The 27744-nt window shown below is 39.2% G+C and overlaps 1 protein-coding gene across 2 annotated transcripts in view; it reads right to left on the bottom strand.

The window, feature by feature from the left end:
- cdh4 (cadherin 4, type 1, R-cadherin (retinal)) overlaps positions 1-27744 on the bottom strand; it is a 188584-nt gene that overhangs the window by 56913 nt on the left and 103927 nt on the right. For both annotated transcript variants that reach the window (XM_079483050.1, XM_079483051.1), the window contains 2 exons: positions 22475-22701; positions 13342-13530 (listed from right to left, as the gene is read on the bottom strand). In XM_079483050.1, coding sequence (XP_079339176.1) covers positions 13342-13530; positions 22475-22701 — 416 coding nt within the window. The remainder of the gene's footprint in view (positions 1-13341; positions 13531-22474; positions 22702-27744) is intronic.

Genomic DNA, 27744 nt, shown 5'->3' with positions numbered 1-27744 from the left:
ATGAGGTTATGTGCACCCACATAACAATCTCCACTTTCGGACCAGGCGGTACTTCATAAAATATCAGCAGATGCATAATTACGACCACGTTTCTGCGTGTCACCGGGCCTTGCGGTGTGCGAGACATTTGATGTGAAGGGATTTTGTGCTGAAGCAATCAAACGTAAACCCTGGCGCGTTTGAGTCACGGGATATAAACCCCGTACCCCGCCTATCCATTCCCTGAGCCGGGGGTCTAGAAACCATGCGTGAAAGTGAAATGACTGGTGAGCGTGCTACAGTCCTTTTTTACATAACATATTCTGCATTCAGAGCGTGATGGTTTTCTATTCATTTCACTCAGACGTACTAAACTCCCACGTATGACCTTTCGGTGCAATATCGTAACATTTGCTTTGGTAAAGTTATTTTCCATTAAAGCAGCAGCTAAAATCCCCCAGAATGTACATCGCTTAGGACATTACTGTGTGAATCCATATATTAAGTTGGTATTGAAGTCCGTTCCTGATGGCTTTTCTATACATCTTCAGTCCATATTAGTTTTCAAGGTTTGTAAAGACAAAAAGGTGCAAGTCAAAGTTCAGGATCTTTTTCTCTCACTGCTTTCCAGTGTAAACTGGCTATCAAATCTGAAGTCAAGAAAGTATTTCTTTGAATTCTGAAAAGAGCATGTCGGATACATATCAATTTAAAGCACAAAGGGGATTGGAAATATCTTTGGCTCGGAAAATAACATAGCACAGCATCCTCCTTGCAAACATTTGAAAAATGAATGGCTTTCTGGGAGGCTGACAGGTAAGAGATTGGTATGTGGGCTACATAGAACGGATCAAAGAGAGTTTTTCTGCTCAATAATTCAGCAGCCGTGGTGGTGCACCATGAACAGACTCCTAGAATATCCACCTTTTTCCGATTCAGATGAATCATATTCTTCCGACGTTCGCCGCTCTAGCCATCCCAATGACATACCTATTTAAACATCCCAGAGGGAAAGTCTCTTATACATTTAAAAGTCTTTTTTAAATTCATCCCATGGGCCACCTAGTAGGACGTGTCACATTGCCGACCCCTGGATTGCCAACTTCCTGTTTAATGAACATTCTTTATGTTGCTAAATTGAATAAATGATGATGTTTGCCCCTGTTAAGTCCCCTGAGTTTGAGACATCCGAATAGAGTGCCAACAACAAAAAGCTATTTTTCAAACCTTCCTTCCTCTAGTTAGTTGTAGAAGCACAGCAAATACAGGAGAATAGTGGACGCAGACTAGAGTGTGAGTAAAAGGAATGAGTTTGTTCCACAGATACCCTGTTGGAAATAAATGTGTAATTTTTAGGGGAGGTTCTGAGTGACTTTGGGCTTTTTCAATATCTGCTAGAGTTTTTATCAGTGATCAGAAGTGATTCGCTCAATTTTAACCAAACCTTTTAACCTTTTATTCAAAATGAGTTAGGATGTATTCAAAATATACATTTTAATAAGTTTGTGTATTCCTTGGGAATAAAACGCACAACCCATGCAGGGAATTCTTTTCGCATCAGAAACTGAATCCTTCATTGCATTTTCTCCGCACTGCTGTTTTATTTTTCATTTTGTGATCTGGTATAATGAAAGACAACTTTAGAATTCTAAATGTACTACTGTTTTATTTCAAGTTATTTGTAGGAATTCCTATTTGTAGGAGTTCAGAAACGATAGATACAGATATAAAAACAACAAATCAGGCTAAATAACCTATTGGAGATCATCGAAATGCACTTTCAAAGCCCAAAAGAGTGTTTCTTTTCTATATGCCTCTGTGGACTGCTACTCAGGCGTCTTGATGGCCCTGTTTTATTTTTTGACATCAAGAATGGCTTTTTTATTTAATAGTATTGCACTCTACCTTTTATGACTTCTTATTGGCTGTCCACTGTCTGCTCCTCCAGTGAGAACCTGAGGCATTCACCCAGGCTATATGAGTCGAAAGCTGTGTGAGGAGATGGTGTGACGATCAGTGAGTGCAGTCTGATCGTCGCACCTACAGGTTCTCTTACCTACAGGTTTCAAGAAGCCCCTTTGATCAGAAGCTCTCGTAAAAATACACCAGACCAATCTAGATTAAAATATAAGGGAAGATAGGCCTAATCTGCAGTATGTCTTTTGATTTAAAACTATTAACAATGAAATAAAATATTAAATACAATGTTGACGATGGAATCGGTAATGAGTGATTCATTACCTTTTTAAAGTAACTCTTCCATCACAGTTTATCCTTAGTGCTTCTACTGTCCGTCGTGCACCTTTAATTAAGATTCCATTTGTGACAACCCTTACAAACTCTCTGATGAAATGGTAACTAAAGGCCAGAAAGCAGAATTGAAAGTATTCAAAGCCTTACAAAGTGATTAACAACAAAGTGGTCTGATTCTCATTTGCATGTGAATGTGTGTTTGTGCCGTACACGTGTCTATCCGAAGGCTCCCTGATTACATATTGTGCCGTGTGATCGCTCTCAATAATTCAGTACACAAGCCCCTGCCCGGCTATATAGAGACCGGGGCTGCTGTTTAGCTTCATTGTTTTCCGTCCAACACTCCATAGACAGCCGGATACTATTCACAATGATGAATCATCTTTCTGCCAGTATGCTAACGGATGAGAAATGCACCCAAAAAGAAAAAGTGAGGAGCCACTGTGGAGGATTTATTGTGAAAAGAAATAGGCTGGCTGAAAAAATGTTCGGCGTAACAGTTTGAAACATATTGCTATGGCAGCCCATCGGTGTAGGATGCTTTGGGAAATGTGCATTTAGAAGATTAGTCACATACTTTAAGATTAAGTTTCAAAGCGATAAACCTTTGTCTTTTTCTTTACGTCACAGATGTCTGATCAAACCTGACGCCTTTTAACAAATTTCCTAAAGCCCATTACTTTCAAAAGTGTCTATTGAATGATTCATTTCACCATTCAATTTGACAGAAGCCTATTTCTGTCAGTCGTCTAACTCTCTGAATCATAGTTTCTTATGTTCACATCAAGGTGATAACCCAACAAGCTGTCTCGCACTTCTTACGGCATTCTGACACGTTTTGATCCTGGATGTAACATCTCAAAGATCTGTCACGGTTGATAGAGGTTCTGTCTCAGTGATGGACAAATTCAAATGAGGAGATGAGCCATTCATGCAGAGCGAGCCAGAGGAGAAGAAATGATAAAATGTTGTTGTGGTAAAATGACACATTAGCTTTTATTCATGGACTATACGGACACTGGAATGGCATTACAAATGAATGAAAGACTCGTGCACATGAACATTACTCGTGAAGGTTCAATGTTGATTCACAGGCACACCGAACACATGCTCATCGTCATAACAGGGAGCTGCAGACCTTCTATATCAAAACTCAGTGATTTCAGCCCTGATTATACAACCCAGTCTCACAGCAGTTCGTGGCATAGACACAAAATTTACAATCTATTCATCCGTGTTCGTGGACACGGATGTCCCCATTTTTTCCTGTCAGTGAACATGATCTTTTTTTAATGTCACTCAGCACGACTTTCAATAAATAGACTGCATGTGTATTAACATTTATATATTTATAGCCCGATATAAAAATAAGTCGTACATATTTTAGGATGTGGCTAACCAACACCTTACATCACACCAAACCCAAAAATCCCAGCCGCAAAGGAAAATCTTGCTGAAAACGCGAGTTTCACGAGGTGGACAGACAATGATAAATGGCTCCGCTAAGCCCGAGCCTAACCTAACGTCACAAGGGAGAAGTCAAATCATAACAAAATATTCCAATGAGATCGTAGGAAAAATGAATCCACACGAATGAGCCATCTTGTAAAATAGGTTCCCATCATATTGCGTTGATATATATTTATACATATGAAAGATGCCGTGTATTGAAATTCAATCGATTGAAAGTCGTGCTGTGTGACACGAAAAAAAAGGGAAACTCGTTTCAGTAAATACAAATTAAGACAATGTCACGAACTCCCAACACCAGACTGTGTTGGATTATAATGCTTATGAATGACGTCACTAGTGTCTCACGGTTCGCAAGGGGGCCACAAGATTTGCAGTACACCACCAGTCATGAACGATGCTTAGGATTCAGTAGCAGACGCTTAGGTTTAATAAGAGAGCTTGTGACAAAGTCTGTCAAACGCTCTTATTTCTAATCTCATTAGAAATAGCCGAAACTGCCTGTTCCACACAGACTACTTCATTATAAATCCCCGACTGAATCGGAAATATCTGAATGTAGAGCGGAGGCTGGATTTTGAAATATGAATTTTATTCTTTTCCACTTTTTCTGCGTCTTCTGTTCTTCTCGCTCATTACGTATGGCATGACAAGGAGCTCCATCTATATAAATGAGGCTGCAATGGAACACAAGGGGGTGATTCAGCCAGCCTGATATTCACATTTCAATCGGCTCGATTTCGATGTACTGAAACACGTCTGATTTTACTCTTGAAAGCTCTGCCTCATTTCACTGTAATTCCTCAGGTCCTGCAGTGAGATTAATGGTCCAGCTTTAATTCCAACAGCGCTGGCTGTACCTGTGAAGGCGAGGTTTGTAATTGCAACCCCCACGTGACACATGCGAGCGGATGATACAGTGAAATTTTAAAGAAGTGCCAAACTTCCACAGTAATGTGTTAAACACGATGTGCAAAATGAAGCCATGTACAACACATGCATGTACAGACAGATATTGAAAAAGCTACCCGATCACGCTCGCTAGGGAAGCTGTTCGGTGTGAATACAGAACACAATCACACTGTGGACTGATATCAGGAGTTTATCACAAGGAGAATAAAGAGGAAGACTGAAAGATGAACCACATCGCCAGGGCTGCAGTCATGCGGATCTTTTGTCAACGTGATCGATTTCTCTGTCTCCCCTGAAAGTTGTTTTTATTTTGAGGCGGGGAGAGAAAGAGAGATAGAGAGAGAGAGTGACAGTGCAGAGGAGAAAATAAGCATGTGAGCAAAAACAGGAGAGCAATGGAGAAGTATGAGGAGAGACAGCCATCTGCAGAGATACAGGCCAAATCAAATTGCATGAGTTCACCACTGCATTCTCAGAGGAAGACAAGGAGGAGATGAAGAGTGGAGTGCGGCAATAACTGCATGATGGCAAATAAAAAAATTATATCGGGCAGAAGATGGCACGGACCAGAAAAATATGTAGAAGACTGTTGCTGTAGTGAGGTTACATTTCCTTTTATTACACATCTATGCATATATATATATATGGATATCAAATATGAAATATGAATGTAGTATATACAATTATAGGACTGTCAATCAATTGCAAATTTGAATCAAATCAAATTAATCATGCATATACCATTTTGAAAAATAAGATAATTTAAAGATGTTTTATTATCATGGGCAGACACATCTTTTTTAGTTGTGCTAAATATGTTTTATATGTAATCTGATATTTTATATTTAGTGTCCCTCTCCCCATAAACTCATGCCTTTGAACGTTTATTAATAAACATAAGTCATAGTTTATTAATTGTTGTAGTCAAGTAGGTAAATTGTGCAGGAGAAGGACATCCAGTAGGCTAAAATAATGTATAAGGGATACAGAACATAGGGTGCGCGACATCCAGATTCAGCTCTGGTAGCGTGTATTATGGTCAAAGCAAATGTTTTGTAGACATTTGCATTTGTACCGGCTATTATGATAACCTCTAACTGCACACATTAAGCTTGTACCTTTGGGTTCTACAATAAATATTAACTAGCCAGTTAAACAGCACACTCATCTCACTCGCAATACGACTGCCATTAGCTGTAGTGGCTCACCGGAAGTCTAAACACAGACAGCTCAAAGATGGCGGTGCCCACATTTACGCCAGACATACGGCGGATAGACAGAAATGTAAGGCTGGCCGATATGTAGCGCGATTCACACTAAATATACATGTCTAAATCGATTCTGAAATCAATTCTTTGTTTTATGCACAGCTCTTCCGTGAACTACATCTCTTTAATCAGTAGGAGGTACTGCTCAATCTAAAACCACAAAACGTACTAGGGCAGGACCGATTCCTTGAGTAATTCGAGTAATACGAATACAAAAAATAATCGAGGCAATTTGTAGCCTCAAAGCTTCGTTTAATCCATTTAACTACAATACACATGGAGCACTGCGTACAACAATATAAAGAGACCCGACTTATTTTCTCTTACATATTTAGTATCGCTCTTTAATAAAGAAAAAGTACTTATTATCCGAATACTCCCTTAATCGATGGAATAATTTGTAGAATACTCGATTACTAAAATAATCGAGCTACAGATAAAAAACGTACATTTGAAAGAGCAACACTCGTCAAACATTTTCATTCTAAATATACGTTATTATCTTCATTATAAATATACATTTTGTTGTGGTGTCCGAAATCTGAGTGAACTACTCTTTTTTTACCACCAATACACTCTGATTTTGAGTGTATTTTTTTTGTGTTTAATCCACAGGTTAGGAGTGGAATTTGTTATATGGCCATCAATCTTAAAATGATTGTATTTTTGAATGTTAAGTTCTGCCTGTTGGACTAGGGACGTAATGACAACAACGAAAGGGTATTCAATTTTTTCGGAAACTAAAAGGCACAGCCATGTCTGCGCAGGTGTTGTGGCATTCTAGCAAACTGTGAGTGACTTTAGTGGACCCTTCCAAGATGGAGGATGCGTCTATATGCATGGAGTGCTTAAATGGGGCATCTAGTTTTGATGAATATGGGCTGCATCCGAAAGCTTAGGCAGCTGACTTGTTGCCTCGCAGTCTCATGAGGCAATGACTGTGGAGGCAGCCTCCGAAGTCGGCATGTTAGAGCTTTCGGATGCAGCCATGGTCTGAGACAAGGCGAATGTGTGTAAATCGTTCTTCTTCTGTGTTCCATATTCTGAGTTTCTGTGCGAGAGCGCACTTTTGCTTTCGGATGTTGCAGCATTTAACTGTGCATGGAATTCGCCATGTTGTTTCAACAGCAGCCCTAAACGGACAAACTGCTCTACAGAGTGCATTTTGTAAATATGTTATTTCCTTCAGCAAAGACTCGAAAAAGTAACAACATCTTTGTCCTGTGTCAGCCGCCGTAGTGCTCTGTGCGTAGATCTGTTGTTGCAATTTGCAATCTCAGCCCCAGATGTTGCTCAATTTCATACACTGAACCTTTAATTATAGACTAGTGTACAAATGCACCAGGCTGGACATTGCTTTTTCCAGAGAATGTATAGTAAGTTGTTTGAAGTTAAAAGTTTTGCAAGTGTCTTAACACAAAAGTACATACTGTATCTTGTATGGACAGCTTGTCATTCTGTGTAGACTGTTTCTGTGCTGTTCGTGATGCACATATGCTGAAATAGCCACTGTGCCTACGTTTACTCAAGACGTCCAAAAAATGGAACTTGCTTTGATTAATTATTTATTATATAATTAATTTATTTTAGACTTTTACAGACCAAGGGAGATCATAATGTATTAAATTGACAGCTCTAACTATAAAACCTAATTTAAACATGACATGAATGTTTTGATATATATCACATATACACGAAATATACATGTCTTTAAAGGCCATCAATAAAATATTAATCTAGCTGATGTGTTACGCATTGATCCCTTTGAGGAGACTGTCATACAGTACTGTATTCACATCCAGTTTGTGACAGCAGGCCAAGCCCTTTCCCAGCTGAGAAGAGAGAAGCTGAACGGTGTTGAAATGAGATAATTAGGGAGAAAATTAATATTAATGGCTGCTAAGAATTAAATCACAAACGCAATTACGGCATTAGCTTTGCAATTTAAATAGCTGTCCACTGAATAGCTGGATACCCGTGGAATTATGGGAATTTTCCACATATCAACAATGACATTAATTTCCTGAAGTCAGCACAATGTGCGAATAGTACAAATAGAGCCTTTATGTATTCCCGCGCAGAATCTCCCCGTATTCTTTTTCTCTTCCTCTTCTAAAAGCAATAGGACCCCAGAGACAGTGGCACAGACTAATGACTGCTTTCAGTCCAATCACGCTGTGTCTATTGAAAAGCACAATGAACAAATCCCCGGGTACAAGCTAAGAGGTGGGGCAGCGGCGTGAAGGAGGGAGGCGGGTAATTAGAGAGGCAACCTCTACACGACTCCAGGAGAGAGGAGACGGCTGCTTGTGCTGCTTCGGCACTTTTCCTATCATGCGAGTCGCAGCCATCCACCTCACCCATCTTTCTGCTCTCTCCCTCAACGCCATGCTCTTATAAACACAAACATGCAGCATGAAGAATGGATGCGGAGGGAACTGTCAGGCGCACAGGCGAGGCGGCGGAAATAAAGGAAGAGCCAGAGATGCAGATGAGCGTGGGGCTAATAAGAAGGATGGAGGGAATCATGGCTATCATAATGATGTCACTGGTTAATGGGGTGTTGGTTTAGCGGCGTACGCCTCAAAATGGCTTCTACGGTACATCTGCCGTGAAACTTATTTTGAGCCACAAAATTTTTTTTTTGCAATAAATGCTTGGTGCAAAAATGCTAAAATCTGTGGGTATTATGAATGGAGTGCTCGCTGCTTACTGAATACTGCGTCATACACACTGGCTTATGTTTTAAATTAACAATGCATCATTAGGCACTGTGCAATAAATAAAATAAATCAAGAATGAAACGCTAGAAAATGTTAAAGACTGATGTTACACTGTAATAAAACAACAAGTAAGATTTACTTATTTTTGTGTTATTTGTGCAAGTTTCTGCAGACCGTTTCTTAAAGAAATCTTACTTAAAAAACTGTGCGCAAGTAAAAATTTACGTTACAAAATATTTTTTTATGTTTTTACAGATGCGGGAAATGGACCGGTCAAGTCAAGTGCATTGCATTGTGGGATACACAAACCACACAGTGTTCTCTAAGCGATTGATCCGAACATGTATCCCCGTACTGTGCGTAGTATACAGGACATGCAGTACATAGAGTATGCTAGTCAATCGTAAAACAGGCATCCAATGATGAAGGCTACTTAGAACGTCAAAGGCGCAAGAGCACACATGTAATAAAAAGCCAGAGTTAAAATCACGTATAAACATATTTCAAATAAATATGAGGATTGCGTGGGCAAGAGAGAGATGAGGTCAGCGGGGAGCATTCACTAGCGAGCCTTTCGCAGAATAAATGAACGCAATACCATCTTAGCATAATAGGAAAGATCACTCTCATTACAATATCGTTAAAAAAAAGCTAACATTACACCCACCCACACACGATCGCAGGCAAGGTGCTGCATTAAGCCATTTAACACAGGTTTTTGAAGCTGAAATCGTGTGGGCCCACATTCAACCAAGTTTAGTAGCGAAGGTGAGTGAACTTTCCGACACTTGAGACAAGTTTCGTCTTGCAAGTACTGTACGTCTCGCATATTTAACGCTAGAGTTATTCAAGGCCAGAGTATGAAATAACAATCATTCAAACTCTCCACTCAAGCGAATATTTTACCCCCTGACCCATGCTTTTACTGCCTCTGATTGAGTTAGGAGGTAATAGAAGAGCCCCACCAGGACACTTACGCTAGCTGTAATGCTATAGGCTATGTATGACTGCCAGCTTTAGTCAGGGAGCATTGCATGAGATCTAATTAAGCATCTACCACACTAGATCTTGCTTGAGGTAGAGACCTGTAATCACATAGCAAGCTGCTTAGATTAGAACTTGATGTCTTCTTTGTGTGGGATATCGCCCTCAGATATCTCAACGCAGTCAAAACAGAATCACTGAGCCTCTATTTTTCATTAGTATGCCCAATGAGTTCTCAGAAGAATTATTTCGATTGTTTATGCATTTTTGCGTTATATACACAAAATCGGCCCTACCTTTGGTTGGCTTTGCAGATCTGTGCAATGATCAAAAGCCTCCAAAACCACACCACGGGCCAGAATGCAAGTTTTGTAGTCTAATTCAAACTCAAAATAAATACTACATTGACTTTTAAATGCTAATCTTAAAACTTGTTGTGTGTTTCTAGAAGACTATATTGACTTTAATGATAGATATGTAACCATGCTTATTCTAAAACTGTAAAAGTGACTTTGAGGTCAGTTGGAATGGAACAACATCCAGGCTTTTTTATTGATTGCCTTGGATTTCTGCTCGCTCTTATTTTTTATTCACAGATTAAAAATGCATTATGAGCGAGAGTTCTTTTTAGTGTGGCCACGCCATTGCAAACTGAATTCCGCATTAAGAACATGGGCTATGCAATGCAGTCCTAAATAAAAACACGCATGGTTTTTTAATACACATTTCTCCAACCTGATCTCGCTGGAATTCGTAAATATTTTACGAGGTGGCTAATTTGTAGAAGGTACGAATTTTCACACCTCGGAAAATAGTTACGGATTCCCGTGAGATGGTGTTGCATTTATTATGATATCATTTTTACAGAAAAACACAAAGCCAATTCTTTTCTTTGTACTTTTCCAGTCATGTCACAACTGGTCCAAAGCTACTGAGTATAGTTTAGTTTGAAACTGCCACGCTAAACAGAACCTGTTCTCTCTACCACACTGATCCCTTTCCACTACTCTTTACTCCAGCTTACTTTGAGAACATTTGCATGTTGAATTGAGCAAAATCTCCCTATTTTTCCAAGCCCTGGTATCATTGAATACCATTGTCAGACGGCAGCAGCTATTAGCGGCATTAGCACACATACCTCTTTGCAGTTCGTTCTGTAAACCATCCATGCGACGACAAAGCCCCAGCACCGCTTGCTTAATAATAGGGCTCAGAGAAAATGAATACCGGAGCTCGCCAGGTGCACCATGGCTCTCTATTTTCCTTCGGGGCTAGTGGACCAATATGAGAGAATGAAAATTTATTCGAGATAGTCAGTAAATTAAGAATTCACCGCGCTCATTTCGAGCATCTGTATGTTCGGGAGGAGTATGTGTTGTTTATTGGAATTCGAATTCGTAGGTAATTGGGGATGTAGAACATCTAAACAAGAATAAATGCATCTCTGCTTTTATTAATGTCAATAAAAATCTGTATTCTATGGCGTTCTATCAGTGGTGCTTTCTCTGAGAAGGCAAGCCGTGCCTGATAATACAAAAATAAAACAAGGTCAATTTTATGAAATAAGTAAGTGTATAAAGCACTTTTCTAAAGTAATATTATCAGTGACTTCAGTGGATAAAAGTTTAGAGGGGTGGCAAATAGCAAAATACAGGTGGAAAGTCATGTAAGAGGAGGCAACACCTCGATAGCATTATGACTGGTTGTTCACCCTGTCAGTGAGACACCCACCCATTGTGAGAAAGTTGAGTTGACAATACAGTAAACAACTCACCTCACTAACTACAAACATCACTAGTTTTAATTACATCCAAATTAAAAAGGAACTTGAAGTAAATTGTTAAAAAGCTGCACATCTACTTCTAAACATTATTGCATTTGCGATGAATTTGATGACTAATGTTCCCAAACATAGATGACTATATTTGACAATAATACAAATATTTAAACAGTTTGTAGCACAAAAAAGAACTAAATATATATTTTATATACTCTACAACTGTAATATATTTAATGACTGCTGTATTGTTGTTTTGAAGCAATAGAAAAATATATACTTGAACATTGAAAAAAATAGTACCTGTATGTCAAAATAAATAAAACATATCATTCAATAATATACATATAGGAACTGTTACATAAGGTCAATTGTTTTGTATGACTCTAACACGGAAAAGCATTTCAATAAAATCCCAAAACCCAGCCAGAAGTCTTTGCCTCTTCTCTTATGCTGAAGCAAAGGTGTACATTTTCACATTTTAAAACCTCAATGCAAAGGTATGGGTGTAATTCAAGGTTCTGGTTCTTTAATTCAAGGTACCACAAGACTCCTACATTATAGAAGCTGTTGGACTTCTTCCAAATGGAATATAAGCCTCATAACTCATATCATTCATGTATGTGAAATATAAAATGATAAAATGCAGTGAAAAATATAAATTATATAATCAATATAGTATAGAATTGTCCGCTTTGTCAAAAGTTTGGAGTAGTGCTGTTTTACCAGCGGAAGGTAATCCCCTAATCCCAGAAAATAGCCAACAACAGTAAAGACCTACAAAAAATGCCAAAAAGCCACAGACCAAGGTCTCTAAAGCCAAACATTTAAGGCTATAGGTGAGAAGGGGTTATCAAAGACCCCTCAAATGGATGCCATGCCTTTTCACAGGTTTTCTAATCTTTCCATATGAGTGCTTTAAAGTGCTGTCACCGTGTCTGTGTGTGTGCATCAGTGGAAAGAGATTGTGGTAATCCATGGGTGTAATCTGAGAGGTACAAATGTCCATGAGGGAGTTTATGAGGACAGTCCACAGAATGGCAAAGCCAGACTACAGTCTGAAGAACAGATAAGAGTAACTTGAGCTTGTAGAACCCCAGAGGAGCACAGACTGGGATAACTCACCTCAGAGTACCACAGAAGTGTGTGTGTGTGTGTCTCCTGGAGAATATTTTCAAAATCACTTCTTCACCAAAATGTATACCCACTGGCAGTCCTGTTATGTTCGGACCTGGGTTATTATTATTTATTATTATTGATTTATTGAAGTCGATTCATAAAGGTAAGTTTGTTTTATCATTGGAGCTGTTGGGTCATTTGATTCTAACCTACACATGTCAAAATAATTTAAACAATTTCCCACAGCCATCCCAATCCCGAAAGTGAGCTCCAAAAGTGTATAATATAAAAGACCCTGCCACTTTTATTTCTCATGCTGGAGAAACTTGAGAGAAGGCTTTTTAGAAGCATTAAGGTGGATGAGAGATGTTGATACCCTGTGCCAATCTACTTCCAAGTCCCCTCCTTATCAACCCTTGACTCAGAGAGGGAGACACAAGTCCTCTCCTACCCTAAGAAGGGCTCTCATGAGCCGACACAGGAGAGCTGCCTCAATGAAGGCTCTTGAAAACGTTCACCTGTGATACTGCGCTTTTTCACCTCTTAGGCTTCTCCGTGGTTCAAGAGACGTGTGGCGAGAAAGCTCGGTGTTTCAGACGTGCACGTAAAAGCTTATGAGAGGACACTTGATCTTTTATGTCTCAGATGGAGTGAAACTTAACTCGTTTGTATCTGTCTGCACAGTCTTTCGATTCTGGGCTAAAAATTGTGTTTTATTAATAAGTGGGCAGCATCTGTCAAAATGTTCTGTACGATCATCAAGCAAAAGTTATATGTCAACAAGTCGGAGGAAGTAAAAGCTTCAGAATCAACTTTGAATGCTGTCCATGAGCCGTAAGCCGTTACTGTTACTCACCCTGACAAGAACTTGAGGGAAGGGACCTCTGGAATTTTCAGGCACGTTGATTGGTGGAATGACCCAGTCTCGCTTCTGTCGTCGCAGCCCATTGGTGGAGCCCCGTTGGTGTTGTCGTGGAAACGTAATGAGCCTAGGATTTTGATAGTGGTTGTGGGAGGATCCCCCATAGAAACCATCCCCAGCAATCTGTGGAAAAAAGATATGAAGCCCATTTAAAATAGATTACAATAGAACAACAAACTTAAATTAACATTAGAATACATTGATTGTAAAAACATCATATTACATAAAATTTATATTTATATAATGTATTTATATAAGATCACAGTACGGTATAGCCAAAATAACCAGATCAACTGCAGACGTTTGAGATTTATGAGCTTTTGTCTCAGTCCACCAAAGTTTCAATGAAGTATCACTCTCAAATTGTTCCAAATCTGTACAAAAATGTCTTTGATATGTGGAAGAATGCTTCTAACCAAACAGTTCTTTGCAACCATTGACTACCATAGTAGGAAAAATTGCTTTATAAATGTCTTTGTCTGCTGAACACAGATGTAGCTGAAGAATGTAGTAAAGCAAACCGTTCTGGGGCACTGTTGACTACAATTGTAGTTTTTCCTACAAGCCAAGATGGCCAAGAACTGTTTGGTTACAAGAGTTCGTCCAAATATATTTCTCTGTGTTCATCAGAACAAAGAAATGTATACAAAGAAAGAAACTTATACAACTCAAGGGTGAGTGAATGATGACAGAATTTTTGGGTGAACTGTTCCTTTAAGTATGTAGAGCTTGAAAGGCTTTTAATCAGTTGTTATTGAAAAAAATGATCTATCAACCCATTTCAATTAAATTTGTCTAACTATCTTAATAGCCATGTTTATCATAGCCCTTGCGGTACATCAGTAACCGTCTCATTTGTTGTTGTTGTTTTCTTTTTTTTAAAAGAGAAACCTATGAGACAAAGTGAATGAATTGAGAGACATCTGAAAAAAAGTTGACATTTAAAGAAAACACAATTGAGAACACGCCTCCTGATCCATGAAAGATCAGCCTCTGAGCAATTAAACATTTCCTCTGGGAAGTCCCTCGGAAAACCCAACAAACTGCTTGAAGAGACAAACACTCTTGTCAAATTATTGCTAATCGGCCATTATTTGTGAGGTCATGGTACGATAGCGGTGCGCGCGCACCTGAGCCCTACACCAGGTTTGTAAGGATAGCTGTGGGGTTTCCGCCTAAAGGACCCATCAAAATGACAAATCGCATCCAGGCCTCTGTAAACCAGCCCTTATAACACAGCAATATCACATTGACGCATACCATGACATTTCCTCATGGGTGCCCAATGAAAAAAAGATTGATGAAATACCACATCAATAATTTAGACAAGAAAAACTACAGCTGTCGCGATTCATTCGAAGGCCAAGGCGAGGGCTGAGACGACCAATCAAACAGCCCCGGTTCCCCGAACTACCGTTTTAGAGGAGATAATTCACAGCGGCTGGGTGCCCTGGATGTCTACAGTATGTGAGGGACTCTGTTGTGCTTCATTTAGTGTCTTTAGTGCTCATCTCTGAATTGTCAGCTTTTCATGTAATCCTGTGTTGCCGTTTCTTCCCCTGACAAACCCGCCCGTCTGTGGCAGTACATTTCCGATCCGAAATGCTTTCACCAAATCCCAGCATTCTCTCTCTCTCTCTCTTCTCTCTCTGTGTGTCTCTCTCCCGACAGCGGGGGATGCCAATTCAAGCATGCGTAGGCAGGTCGGCCTATCAATGTCTCACAAACACGGTTTGTCGGCAGAAGTGCTCGAACAGATGTGTGGCAAATCTGAGCAAACATATTGTATTTTTTGCCTCTTTTGTTTTAATTTTTCACAGCTTGATGGATCTGGCTGCAGGGGCTTGAGCGAGCTCGAAAAATGGAGGAATTGTGTGAGCGGGAGGGAGCCGTGAATGAGCGAGGAGGGCAGCTGTGAGAGGCTGATAAAATCACTTCCGCCTCAGCTCCGCTCATCCACAAAGCTCACAGGTACCTGCTGCAGAGAGAGAGAGACAGAGAGAGAGACGAAAAAACAGAGAGAGAGAAGAATAGGTCGCAAGCAGACCTTTCAGGGGGTGGCAGGTGGAATTACTGTGCATACGGGGGTGAAATAGAGAAAGAGGTTAGAGATAGATAGAGAAAATGAATGAAAGCGATAATGAAAAAGAGAGAGAAAGACAGAGGGAGCGAAAAATCAGGTTGAGCAACGGAGGGTAAATGATACTCTTACACCATGGACAGACCATAAAGAATGATGTATAAAAAAGAAACTCATACATTCCACTTTTTTCCTGAACACACAACTTGACAGTGATTCATATCAGACCCCTGTTGTTATTAAAGTCAGAGTGTTTCATATTTATGCTGCTGTACATTCTATTAGCTCACAGTGATTAAAATTAGTTTTTGGAGAAATATGCATGAAGGTCTCAGCATCAAGTGCTTTACTAAACACAATTTTAGATTTGCAATAATAGAAAATAAAACTGGTTTATTGTCACTGGGTGATAAGCCAAAATACAGTCCGCTGACTCTTCACATTATGTTCAGTTCAAACAGGAAACAAATCGAGAATATTCAGAACCAAAATGTGTCTTTACACAAGCTCGAAAAGGGTTTTTATTTGCAAAAAAACAAGCGAAGCCGTGATGCCTTAGCAAGTTTGTATTAATCATACATAATAAGTCATTAATAAAGTATATTTTAATAGAATATTATACTTGGAAAATGTATTTAAATGTGGAAAACTACATGTATCGGTAATGAGAGGGGAAAAGGTTGAGTACAGAGCGTGACAAGATAATATTTATAAAAGGAAAAATATCAACTAATTTGTTACCTTGTAAACCATTTGAAAAGTAGAAGTTTTTCTTTACATAAAATTTAACTTAATGTAAATATATTTGTGTGTGTTTAAATAGTCTTTTAAAAATGTTACGGAGGATGAGGATATCAGTCATGGACATTTCTTTCCTCCAACATTTCTGAATTTTTATTAATAATAAATAATTTTTTTGGCATTCTTTTGTAATTTGTCTCTCTCGTGAAGCAAACACATAAATTACTTAAAATCCAATTCATCGACTGGCCGCTAGAGACTGGCTCCAAACCAGAGACGGACCTCATTGAGCCCCATGTTAAAAACTTTACTGCAGAATAAAACATGTCTACAGCCTGGTTATATTAAGCAAGTTGAGTGACAAGTGGTTTCAGCAACCACGTGCCTCAGCTCCAACCACGTCCCACCACATTCCCCATTTTCGATAATCCGGGAGTAACGGCCTTCTAAAATGGCGACGCCCAGCTCTGCCCACTTTAAGCTTCAAAACAGCTTCCCAGAAACCCACGAGTGACATCACGGACACTACGTCCATGTTTTAAACAGTCTATGGTAGAACTTCCAATTGTTTTTTCAGAATATTTAAACTTGACTCAGATAAAACAGGACTCATTACAGTTGTGAGAATGTCAGCAAAAAAAGCAATAAAATACATAAATATTTAATTTCTATATTTTTATGTCCAAGGTGGAGAACACAATTATTTTGATATCAAACTGTATGTTTTATAATTCAAATCTTTACTGCCATGATGTTTCAGCTGTTTTGTGAGAATGACCTAGGTGAGAAATACCCGCATGGTCTACTGCTTCCATGGAGATTTGTGAGTGTGCTAGTGTACTATATCCCATGATGCCATGGGAGCAGAGCAACGATCAAATCAAAAAGTAAATCAAATAAAAATAGCATAAAACTTTAAGACAGATGTCAAATTTTTAAATGTAAGTACCGATAAATGAATTTCTCAAGAGGAAATTATGTTTTTGCCAATGCCTATGCAGGTTGTTGTTAATATGTCATGTGAAAGAGCATACGGGTCACATGACAATAAAACATGGTGGATGCAGTATGTCTGAAATGTATCCATACTTCTTCCACTCATTCTATATAGTATGTACTGTTATAACGGTCCATAGGTAGGTACTTATTCAAATACAGTGCGTATTGCGTATTGTCACAGTGCAGTTTCAGATGAAGCTTTAGTTTTAGTTTTAACTGACTATTTGTTAGTTTGTTAGTTATTTTGCTTCAGAAATAATATAAAAAACTTGTGGAGTTCTGATATTGAAAGCTCTAAAACACTATCTCTGTATGCAATAACAGCACATGCCTGGTCAGCAATGTGACCTTTGGGAGACTGCACTTTCAGAACGGCTGCACGCCACAGTCAGCCAGCAGAACGTGTTCTAACACAGACAAAAACCTTATCTCTCCCCCCACAGATCTGTTCATTTGGGCGCCGCATTCATCTTTTCAATCTCCATCTCTCTGTCATCCGCTCCATCTCTCCCTTTTTTCGCCCGCTGACAAACAGGACATTGGGAACTCCGATAAAGACCTTGATTTATCCAATCAACTCTCATTGGCTCTGCAGACGCATTTCTCCAAATGTCTAGCCAACGGCACAAAAAGATCCAAGCCAGTCTGATGCATTCTAGCATGGCTGTGCCAATGAAAGGCACACAGACTTACAACAGCATGGCTAATGAAAAGGTTTATTCCTCTGGTAGAGGAACGAGCGTTGCAACCATTACAATAGGCAGCGAGGAAAGAATAAACTAGAACAAGCATGTTGTGTTGTGGGACGGTGCACAGCAGATGTAGGGAATGTGCTTCAATGTATGTGTGTGTGTGTGTGTGTGTGCGTTCGCGAGTCAGCGTGTGTGAAATGGCTGCCTGGATTGCCCTGAGCTCCCGTAGCTCCAGAAGAACCAGCCCTGCCAGCTGGCTCCCCATCCCTCCCCACTGAGAAGAAACCCGTTTGGGCATCAGTCAGCCCGCAGCTCTGCTGCAGACATCTGGAGGTTATTGTTCTATGGGGCCGCATTGCTCTGCTTGCTACCCTGTCTGGAGTTTTTCCATTACACGCCAGTATGTGCAAATTCCCCATTAGGCAGCGCTCATTTGCTACATTTATGATCAGTCTTTGCAGCAGGCCTCACTGTCTAGAGAGAAGCAAATGTACCTGAATAGCCGCCGAAGTTCCAATATTAAAAAGGTGAGACTCAGGGTTTATAATTAGCGCGGCAGAATGACCTAGCGGAGGTCTACATGTTGGACAACTCAGAGCTGCTCACGCCGGGTGGCTCGGCCATCTATTCTTCTCTGTGTTCTGTTTGGCCAGCAATTCATGCTACATTTATACTGTTAAGAGGAAAACAGAACTAATGGATCGCCAACATTATTCCCACTGCACATGAATTCCAACTTTCAACTTAGGACGGAGGAGGCTCATATCCAGCTAAATGCCAACCAAAGTCCTGGGTATTTTTAGACTTGCACCATCCAAACGTCACTAAATAAAACATGTCGTGGGACAAAGCATAAGCCCTGTCGATATGTCAAACAAAAAAACACATTGAATGTAATACACTAGAATGTATGCCGTGGAGATCTTAATTCAGGTAAGTAAACATCAAAACCAATATCCAGAACATTGTTATAAAACGTGATGCGGGTAAATGTCATGCAATTTTATAATAAACTACACGTAACCTACTGACATTTACACTCAGCAGAGGCACGAAGATTTGCACTGTGGTAAGCTTTTGTTGAAATGTATATCAAATCTCTGTTTCTGAAGCACCTCTGCTTTCTTTCTTAATGAGACACCACTTTTTAATTACTTCTCCGGCAAATGTGTCACGGCTGTTTTTTGCATACGTGTGCAGGAAAAGTGCGTGTTTGCACATGCAAGCGTTTCTTCTTGACTATGGCATTGATCTTGAACACTGATTAATGTCTTTTGTTCATTTATACAAGCCTTATATCTAAAAATATCTATCTTTTAAGATAGAAGGACTTATGAAGAGCATTTTGAGCATTTTTTATTGTTATCGTGTTTTTATTGTGTTAGTTAGCTGTATATTTAAAGTTGTTATGGCGTAAATCAACACAAACCAACTGCAGTTTGATAAAAACCTGAGTTATCTCATTTTGGAACAAAATTCTTACTATATTCTCTCAAGTGAACGAATTTTTCTTTAAAGACCACTGTGCTGGTACCATGGTACAGTAAAATAAAAGTATGAGATGCAACAGCACGTAAAGGTCCAATGGGTAATTTTGTGGCGGATCTATCAAAAGAAATGTATCATAATATACATAACTACGTCTTCAGAGGTGTTTTTATTACGCATCATTCACAATAAGTCCTGTTTTCACCCGCTACATTTACGATTTGGTCTGACGCCGAAAAAAAGCTTGAAGGTATAAAGCCTTGCGTTTCAGTGTGCTAGCTTCTACATTCAGATCTTTTAATATTATAGCCTATTTTTGTACTCGTTCTCCCGTTTAATAAAACATGAAAGTAACAGAATATATAAAAAAAAATATCATATTGGCTGCCGTGTCACTGAGGTGCTGCGTTTGTAATTCCGCTATGATAAAGCATCTGCTGCATTACTAATACATATATTGATGTTGTTCTAAAGTCATAGGCCGTCACAAACAGACACATTTTTCAGTTGCTTCATCTGTTAGTGCACATGATACTTTCAGTTGATTTGTTGTAAATGCAAGAGAAGTATGGTCTGTACACGCTTCAGATCTGAAGTAATGTTAGGCTGATGTAGAGAATCCACGTGCTGCTATTTTACTGCATAGCCCCCCTACCACAGTCCTCTTGCTTTAAAATAGTTTTAGTTAATGTTGATCTTGTGCAATAGATGAACAACAGTTTATTTGTATTTAGGTAGTATACTGTATATTTAGAGGATATTTCGCGTGATTCCCGCAATTCTCCCGCAGGAAGCACACATGAGTGTGTTACTCCTCAAATCTTGTTGAAAACATTTCCTAGCTCTTATTTTATGTATTAATGAAGTCATTGACTAGTCAACGTCCATGCTACTTTTAATCACATAATGGTCTATTTCAAAAAATCTAAGGTTGTTTAACCCCTACTACATTCACCGCGGGTCCCCCTCAATGGAATTCATCGTGTTTTTCTACAGAAGCCCTAAACGGACAAACATCGTAAATAAAATTTTCCTTCGCCAAAGAAGCGAAAACTTGACGCCATTTTAGTCCTGTGTCAGCTACCCTAGTGCTTCAAAAGGGAGAAGTGAAGGATGGAGTGAGCCGTTGGTGGCAATTAGAAACTTACCACTGTATTACCATAGTAGCATGTCTAGAAAAACAGGTAAAAGTTGTAACACCATGGTATGTATATACTGTATATATTGTATGAATATGAACACTGTTTGAAATGTTTTGACCGCACACACATGAACCGAAACATGCCTTAAATCCTCAAATGATCCATCTAGCTTCATTTCATTTGGACAAAGTTCTTCATTAATTAATTATTTATAGACTCAACTAGGTCAAAGAGCTGCAAAGAGTCACATCTCCCACAACCCCCAGAGTAGTTATGTATCACCGTGCTTTGTGTGTGCGTTTGTCCTTCAGTAACCTGCCAGAGCCAACAAGGAGACGTTATTCTAAATGGCCGTGGAGAAGAAGAGGACAAGTGAGGGGTTAGGGACACAGGAATAGGGCTCGCCAGACCAGACTCCTGGTTCCCATGGGTACCCGCATTCCCGCCTCTCTGCTTGGCATTTTTAGGTCACTTGCGATGCAGAAACAGTCCAATGCCAGTGGGTAAGACATCTATATAAAGCCTGTACACCTCATCTCTACTGCACCAGAGCACAGGACATGAACATGACAGGCACATGTATTAAATGTTTAATGACACTTGCCAACCGGGCATACTGCAATGTGGCATACAGTAGGTAAATGTGTGTGTGTGTGTGTATGCGTGTGAAAATGAGTTGTATGAGCATGAAATATTACTCCTTTCATCTTTTGTGTAAAAATTACATTTTGGCATTCACTTTTCATAATCAGATCATGACTTTTGGGATGATGCCAAGGGTTTGTGTAAACTCTTAAAAGCACCCGCGCGCAATGCTTCCTTCCACGCAAACTCGCACGCGAATGGAAAAACAAAATGTAATCAATTTGAAACTGTAACTAGTTTTCGAATTTTGATGATTGCTTAAACATAATAACATCTCGCTCTGTTATTGAATCTCTCTCTCTTGCGTCTGCAGTATGGGCAAATAATTACACCGAGATACCCCCCCCCCCCACCACCACTGCTGAAAACATGAACTCAATCAATGTCTATTATTTTGTGCATTTGATTATTAAGCTGCAAGACACAGTGAAAGAACTATCATCCAACAATGTTTAATGAAAAATGTTTAATGATTTTTTGTTTGACTGCTTTTAATTCATGAACGGTTAAAGGGGACCCAAAAATAAAAATTCTGTCATCATTTACCAAATTACTTTCTTATTTCAACAAAACACAAAAGAATATATTTTGAGGAATGTTGGTAACCGAGCAAGGCCGGTATTGATTCACTTTTATTGTATGGGCACTTAACCAATGCAAGTCAATTGGTACCATTGTTGCAATATTTGAAATAAGCAAATCAGCGAGTTTTATGAAAAGCCTATGTTTTTAATGGATTGTTTTTGTTTCAGTTAATGTCTTGCTGTTGTGATGCTCAGTCGGCTCGGTAAAAAAACACTTACTGTAGACTTTAAGAAATGCAAAAATAAGAACATCGCTTGCATTTCATTGTGCAAATAAAAGCAAGAAAGAACATCAATTGCAAGTCAATCACAGAACTAGAAGAGAATAAAAGCGTCTGCTAAATGACTAAATGTAAATGTAGAATGAAAAGTAATATAGAAAAAGCAGGGAAGAGAAGAAAACGTACAGTAGATATAAAAAATTATACTGTGCCCTTGTAAACACTGTAATATAGGTGGGTGCAAAGACATTGATTCATTTTTTTAGTGCAAAGCTATTCACGACTGCTATTAGAGAGCCTCCGTCCTGCAGAGTTTAATTTCAACCTTGTTCCTACTGTAATGTTCAATTAATTCTTAAGAACTTGATTGGGATTTTTAAGGTGTTTTCAATTAAAAACTCTGCAGGATAGCTTTACATTACACAACTACATATTAGAAAAAACATTTATCCAGCGAAAATTACACAAGACTTGCCTGTTTAATAGGAGGTGATGGTGGGTGTCCAGCAAGGGCGAGTTTAACGGTGGTCTCCCAGATACGCTTGTCTGTGATGTCTCTGGCCGTCACCATGAACTGGATCGGTTCGGTTAGGTTCGCCACATCTTGCTGTATGTAAAGAGAGCCGTCTGGCCGAACGCTGAACTTTGAGTCACTGCTCTCGAAATAAACTTTCTCTATTTGCTGGCAGGTTTCGAACTTTACTGCAAAAAAAACCAACAGAGAGCCCAAATGAGAAAAAATATAATACTGTAAAACTCACGTCTAAACAATATAACAATCGTATTAGCTACAGGTGGCAGGCCACTTATACATTCCAGCCTCAGACACACACAAAAATTACTCAAAAGATGGAGTACAAAAAACATATATAACAGCTAAAACAATTCAATCCATGTTTTGCTTTGAAACCAAAACATCCGTGCAAGAATCGTCAAATGCAATAAAGTCTGTCTACCAAACATGCAGGATTTGCGCTAGTTAGCAAACTCCTTTTAAAGAAAAAGTTTTAAATTCAGCTTCTCAGCTACCAAAAGGAAACAAGAAGAAAAGCGAGTCATATGCGTTCTCCCACTATGGTTGTTTGAAAAGGGTTCTGGTCAACAACAGCAGATGGTCCACTCAGTCACACCTGAGGGAAAGTTACACAGCTTCAGCACTACTTAAAGTGAGCGAGCGACAGAGAGAAATGTACCTTGTTTAATTCACCGCTTAATTCTATAGTTAATATACTATAGTAGTAAATGAATAGTAGTCTATATGCATTTTCGTTTTTCGTGGTTTTTAATAATGAGGGCATGTCCTGGAATCTACAGTTACAAACCATGTTGGCATCTGCATTAGTTGGCTTCTAAACACACATACTTTTAACAAATGACAAATGGAAAGTCTATTTATTTGACCATTTTAACTATGAATGATTACATGCATGGTTACATATTTTATTTGGCAATTCTCTGTTGTCCACAACTTTATCAGTACAGACCTGTGATCCATTTATGAGTCGGGCCCATCACTTGAAAACGCCTAGATATGTTATTGCTCTGATAGAGCGAGAAACTGCTAAATAATTTTTGTAAAAAGGTCAAAGCAGCCCATACACATTTGAGTACTAGTTCCTGTTTCTTTTTCCTCTCTCGTGATTTAAAAGTATTAAAAGTCACTTCCTGCTGATTTTATCTCTCCTCCACAATCCTGCTGATAACAAGACAAATTGATTTCATACATCACAGCGGGAACCTAGTCACTTGTTAAAAGTGCTGGGCGACGACGTTTAAACAACCTAAATAAAAAAGTGCTGTGACATATCTTGCAGGACAAGCTTTTTATCAAGACATCTATCCAATTTTCCACACAGTTTCCTGCCAGAAGATGCACCAAAACAACAGACTAATAAAGCGTCGAATCCATTTCACCAATTCCGGAGTTTCATCAGGTGAATAATTGCATATGGGAGGGGAAAAGGCTTGTATGCAGTTTTCAGAATGAGCACCGAACCAGTGACACATGAACAGCACGCTCCCCATTTTAACAAGCTCTGCTGAAAATGAAAAACAATGTACATCAAACTGAGAGAAGATCATGCCACTTTACGCTGTCAGATCTCTAAAAACGCTGAGGATTTAAATAAAAAATTGGAGTAATTTTGTTATTTGGCAACCAGCAGAAATGGCCTGAATGCAATAATTGCAGCCTGTTGATGATAGGAAAATTATTAATTTCATTTTTTCTTTCTTACCCAAACATCAACAAACACATCTGCCAGGAGGGCAAAAATAAAATAAATAATTAAACCAAAACACTCATGATGACAAAAGATGGATTTTACTGTGAGGCGAATGAAGGCAGTCATTGTTTTTGTAAATAAGGCTAATTTGCTTTAATGGAATGAGCTAATTATTGTCATTCAAGGCTTTTTGTCACTTGCAGAGGGTGAACCTGTGGGTTGAGGGACAGAGGCAAAAACTGTGTGTTTACACAAGAAAAGCACTGGATTGGCAGGAAAGCCCAGCATGATATTGTTGTATAGGACGCGATTTTGGCACGGGAACACAAGAATGGTCAGTGTCTAAGCGTTTTTTTCAACAACAACAACAGCTTCAGGCCCAATGAGGGTGTTTGAAAGTACTTTTCTCTCTGGCCTCTCCTTTTCATAATGACATACAGAGGGTTTTACAGATAGCCGCCCACTAGTCTCCACCAAAGCCACCCACAGTCCATTTACAGACCTTCTAATGCTCACACACAAAATTGGCAAGAGCTATTCAAAAATCTGCAGTTTGGCTATCTGCCCATAAGAGAAGTCTGCATTGCATGGGACTGACACGTACTGTATAAGTGTTTCATTAAAGGGATTTAGGACAGGAGTGGTATTGACCCCTAAAAGTAAGTGACGAGGCAAAGAAGAAGAGCAAGAAATAGATGCTTGTGCCTGTGTGAGTGTACGTGTGCGTCAGTCTGAGAGAGAACAGAAGGAGCACTGTGTACCACCAGCACAGTAGGCCATCTTACAGGACACTTAGTAATCTGCCTTAAAGGTGTAGTGTGTCACTTGTGACATCAAACAAGACTGAAAAAATAATAGCTGTATTCAAACAAGTTTAAATGATAGCTTTGCCCTAAATCTTTGCTATTGGTTGGGCCCAGTGTCACAATGGCCGACCCATTTTGGTCTCCAGCTGGTTGTTCTTATTTAATATACATTTGTAATACATGTGATGTCCAACCTTTTTTCACCCCTCATTAGTGAATTTGGTTCTATTTATTTTCCTTTTTTATTGATTTTATTTACATTTTTCTTGCATATTTTTAATTGCATGAATGACGCATTTTTAGTTATAATTTCCATTTTCTAATGTAGCTGTAAATATAGAGATAGAGATAAAAAAGACAGACAACCCAGAGAGACAGTGAAAAAGGCAGACAGAGATCCGTACGTATCGACAGAGAAGGATTGAGCGAATAAGAGGGGAAAGAGTAAAGGCAGGAGTGACATACAGAGAGAAAGAGGAAAGCACAGCCGGAAGCAACCTTATGAAAGTGGGAATTGACAGGCTGTGAGGTGTGTCCTCTCCATGTGCCGAGCAGGAAAGCTCACCTGCAGTACAGGTTAAGATAGTTCAGGAGAGCCACAGCGTTTGATGTTCTCCACAGGCTCGCCTGAAGGTCATTCAGCCCTGTGCTCACGAACAGACCGACTTCACAAACTCAGGAGCTTTACAATATGTACTTTGCCTGACTGGGTGGTGTGTGAGCACTGGCAGGTGCGCACGGGTCACCTGAAGCTCCAGAGGCATCATTCTCACATCACAAAACGCAAATAAGTTGCAAATAACTACTGCAGTATGTGTAGATGTGTTAGAATTTGCTAGGTGCAAATAGCTGCAGTGCATTTTTTTATTATGGAATATTTAGGGTAATATATTAACACCTCTGCAAAGCAGGAAGTAATGGCGGGACAATTTCATGTTTACTTTGTTGAACGAAGCAAAATGCAATATGAATGGTAATATGCACCATAGACCTTCAAGGGGTGCCAATAATTGTTTAATTCCATTATGTGACTTTCCACTCACTTTCAATTGTTTGACTTCAACAATAGATTTGACTGAAACTATAATTTATTTAACTAATAGATAAAAAGCATACCCAATGTAGATATATTTAAACAAGCTTCTTTGCTCATTTTGACAGAGGGTGCCAATTATTTTGACCATGACTGTATACAGACCACTTCGCAAGATGTAAACTTCCGGTTTCAGTTTTTATTTATTTAATTATTATTTGTTCAACTTGCATATTATAACATCTTAAAGGTCCAGTGTGTAATTGTTGGAGGTTCTATTGACATAAATGTAATATAATATACATAACTATGTCTTCAGATGTGTATAAAGACCTTACATAATGAAGGGTTATGTTTTATTACCTTAGAATGAGGATGGAGTGTGCCACTGGCTGCAATTCACAACCTCACCACTAGGACATTTAAAGATATTGGTAAAAATTATACAGCAAAATGTAGCTATAAGTGCTCTGCTGGTTGTATTTTGTTCAAGTGTTTGTGTAAAGTAAAAAACTAGAACAGAAAGTTATTTTGGACCAGTGTTGTTTACGTAGTCTGAGGTGGTCTATACGTGTCTGTATTTGTCCATAAAGCTTCTGTGTCTAAATTTGGACTTTAGAACAAAGGCATTTTGCTTTAAAGTCTCTGCAGGAATAAAAGTCTTTCCCATTACCCCATGCCTGATCAGGTCCACCTGCCACACCACTGCAGGTAGAACTGCAAAAAGGGGCACACACACACACACACACACACACACACAACGACACAAACATACACACAGTTACTTGTGCAGCAAGGTCCTCAGGTCTGGTACTGCAGGGCTGCATTGTTCCACATGACTGACGGTGGGATAATGTTCAGCAGCATAGAACTCTCTGTTCGACCAGCAGACCCGCCGACCTCAAAAACAGAGGGACAGCGAGGGCACCGAACTGTTACCCCCACAACCGCAGGCACGTGCGCAGGTCCCCCCTGACCCAAACATTCTGTCACTTTTGACAATGCCTGTTACGCTCAATGAAGCGAAGTGCGTCGGGACTCTGCTGGCGCTGTACCTCGTTGCTCTTGTCCAGATCACACGCCTGCCGCAAACTCTACGCTAACAGTGAAACCGTTGTGTGTGTCGAGTCATTCACACGTGTTACTGTCACATTACACACTCAATGCGTCAAGACACTTACGGTAAACATTTTAATAAGTCGCAAAAGTCTGCCACCCAGAAAGACTAAATCCAAATGTGATGAGCGTATAGATAGGTCTAAATTTTGAGGAGAGTGAAAACAAGCTTCTGCTAAATTATTGCTAATGTTTAAAGCAAAACACTTCTGTTTTATCTTTCTCACACACCCCTCTGTGCATGACGGTGTCGGGTCCAAAATAATCATATAAAATAGCATAAGAAAGAAATATCTTCATTGTTAGTTTTTTTCAATTTTCAGTTTTTGCCGTCACACCATAGGTCAAATTTGCACATAAGTCTGTCAACTAAAAGTATATCTGAAAATTAAACAGTAAAACTCAGTAAATTGGCGGTCTTTAAATGTATAGGTTTTTACTGTATAGAAATAAACCTACTAGTTAAATAAACGTATAACTGAATGCACTGTAGGTCGTTTGGTATAAAAGTCTAGCAAATGCATTAATGTAAATGTCATTGTGTCACAAGATTATAGAATCCTGC

The sequence above is a fragment of the Barbatula barbatula genome (assembly GCF_947034865.1).
Source record: "Barbatula barbatula genome assembly, chromosome: 20".
NCBI lineage: Eukaryota > Metazoa > Chordata > Actinopteri > Cypriniformes > Nemacheilidae > Barbatula > Barbatula barbatula.
Note: the sequence above shows the minus strand (reverse complement) of the source record. Positions and strands in the feature narration are given on the sequence as shown.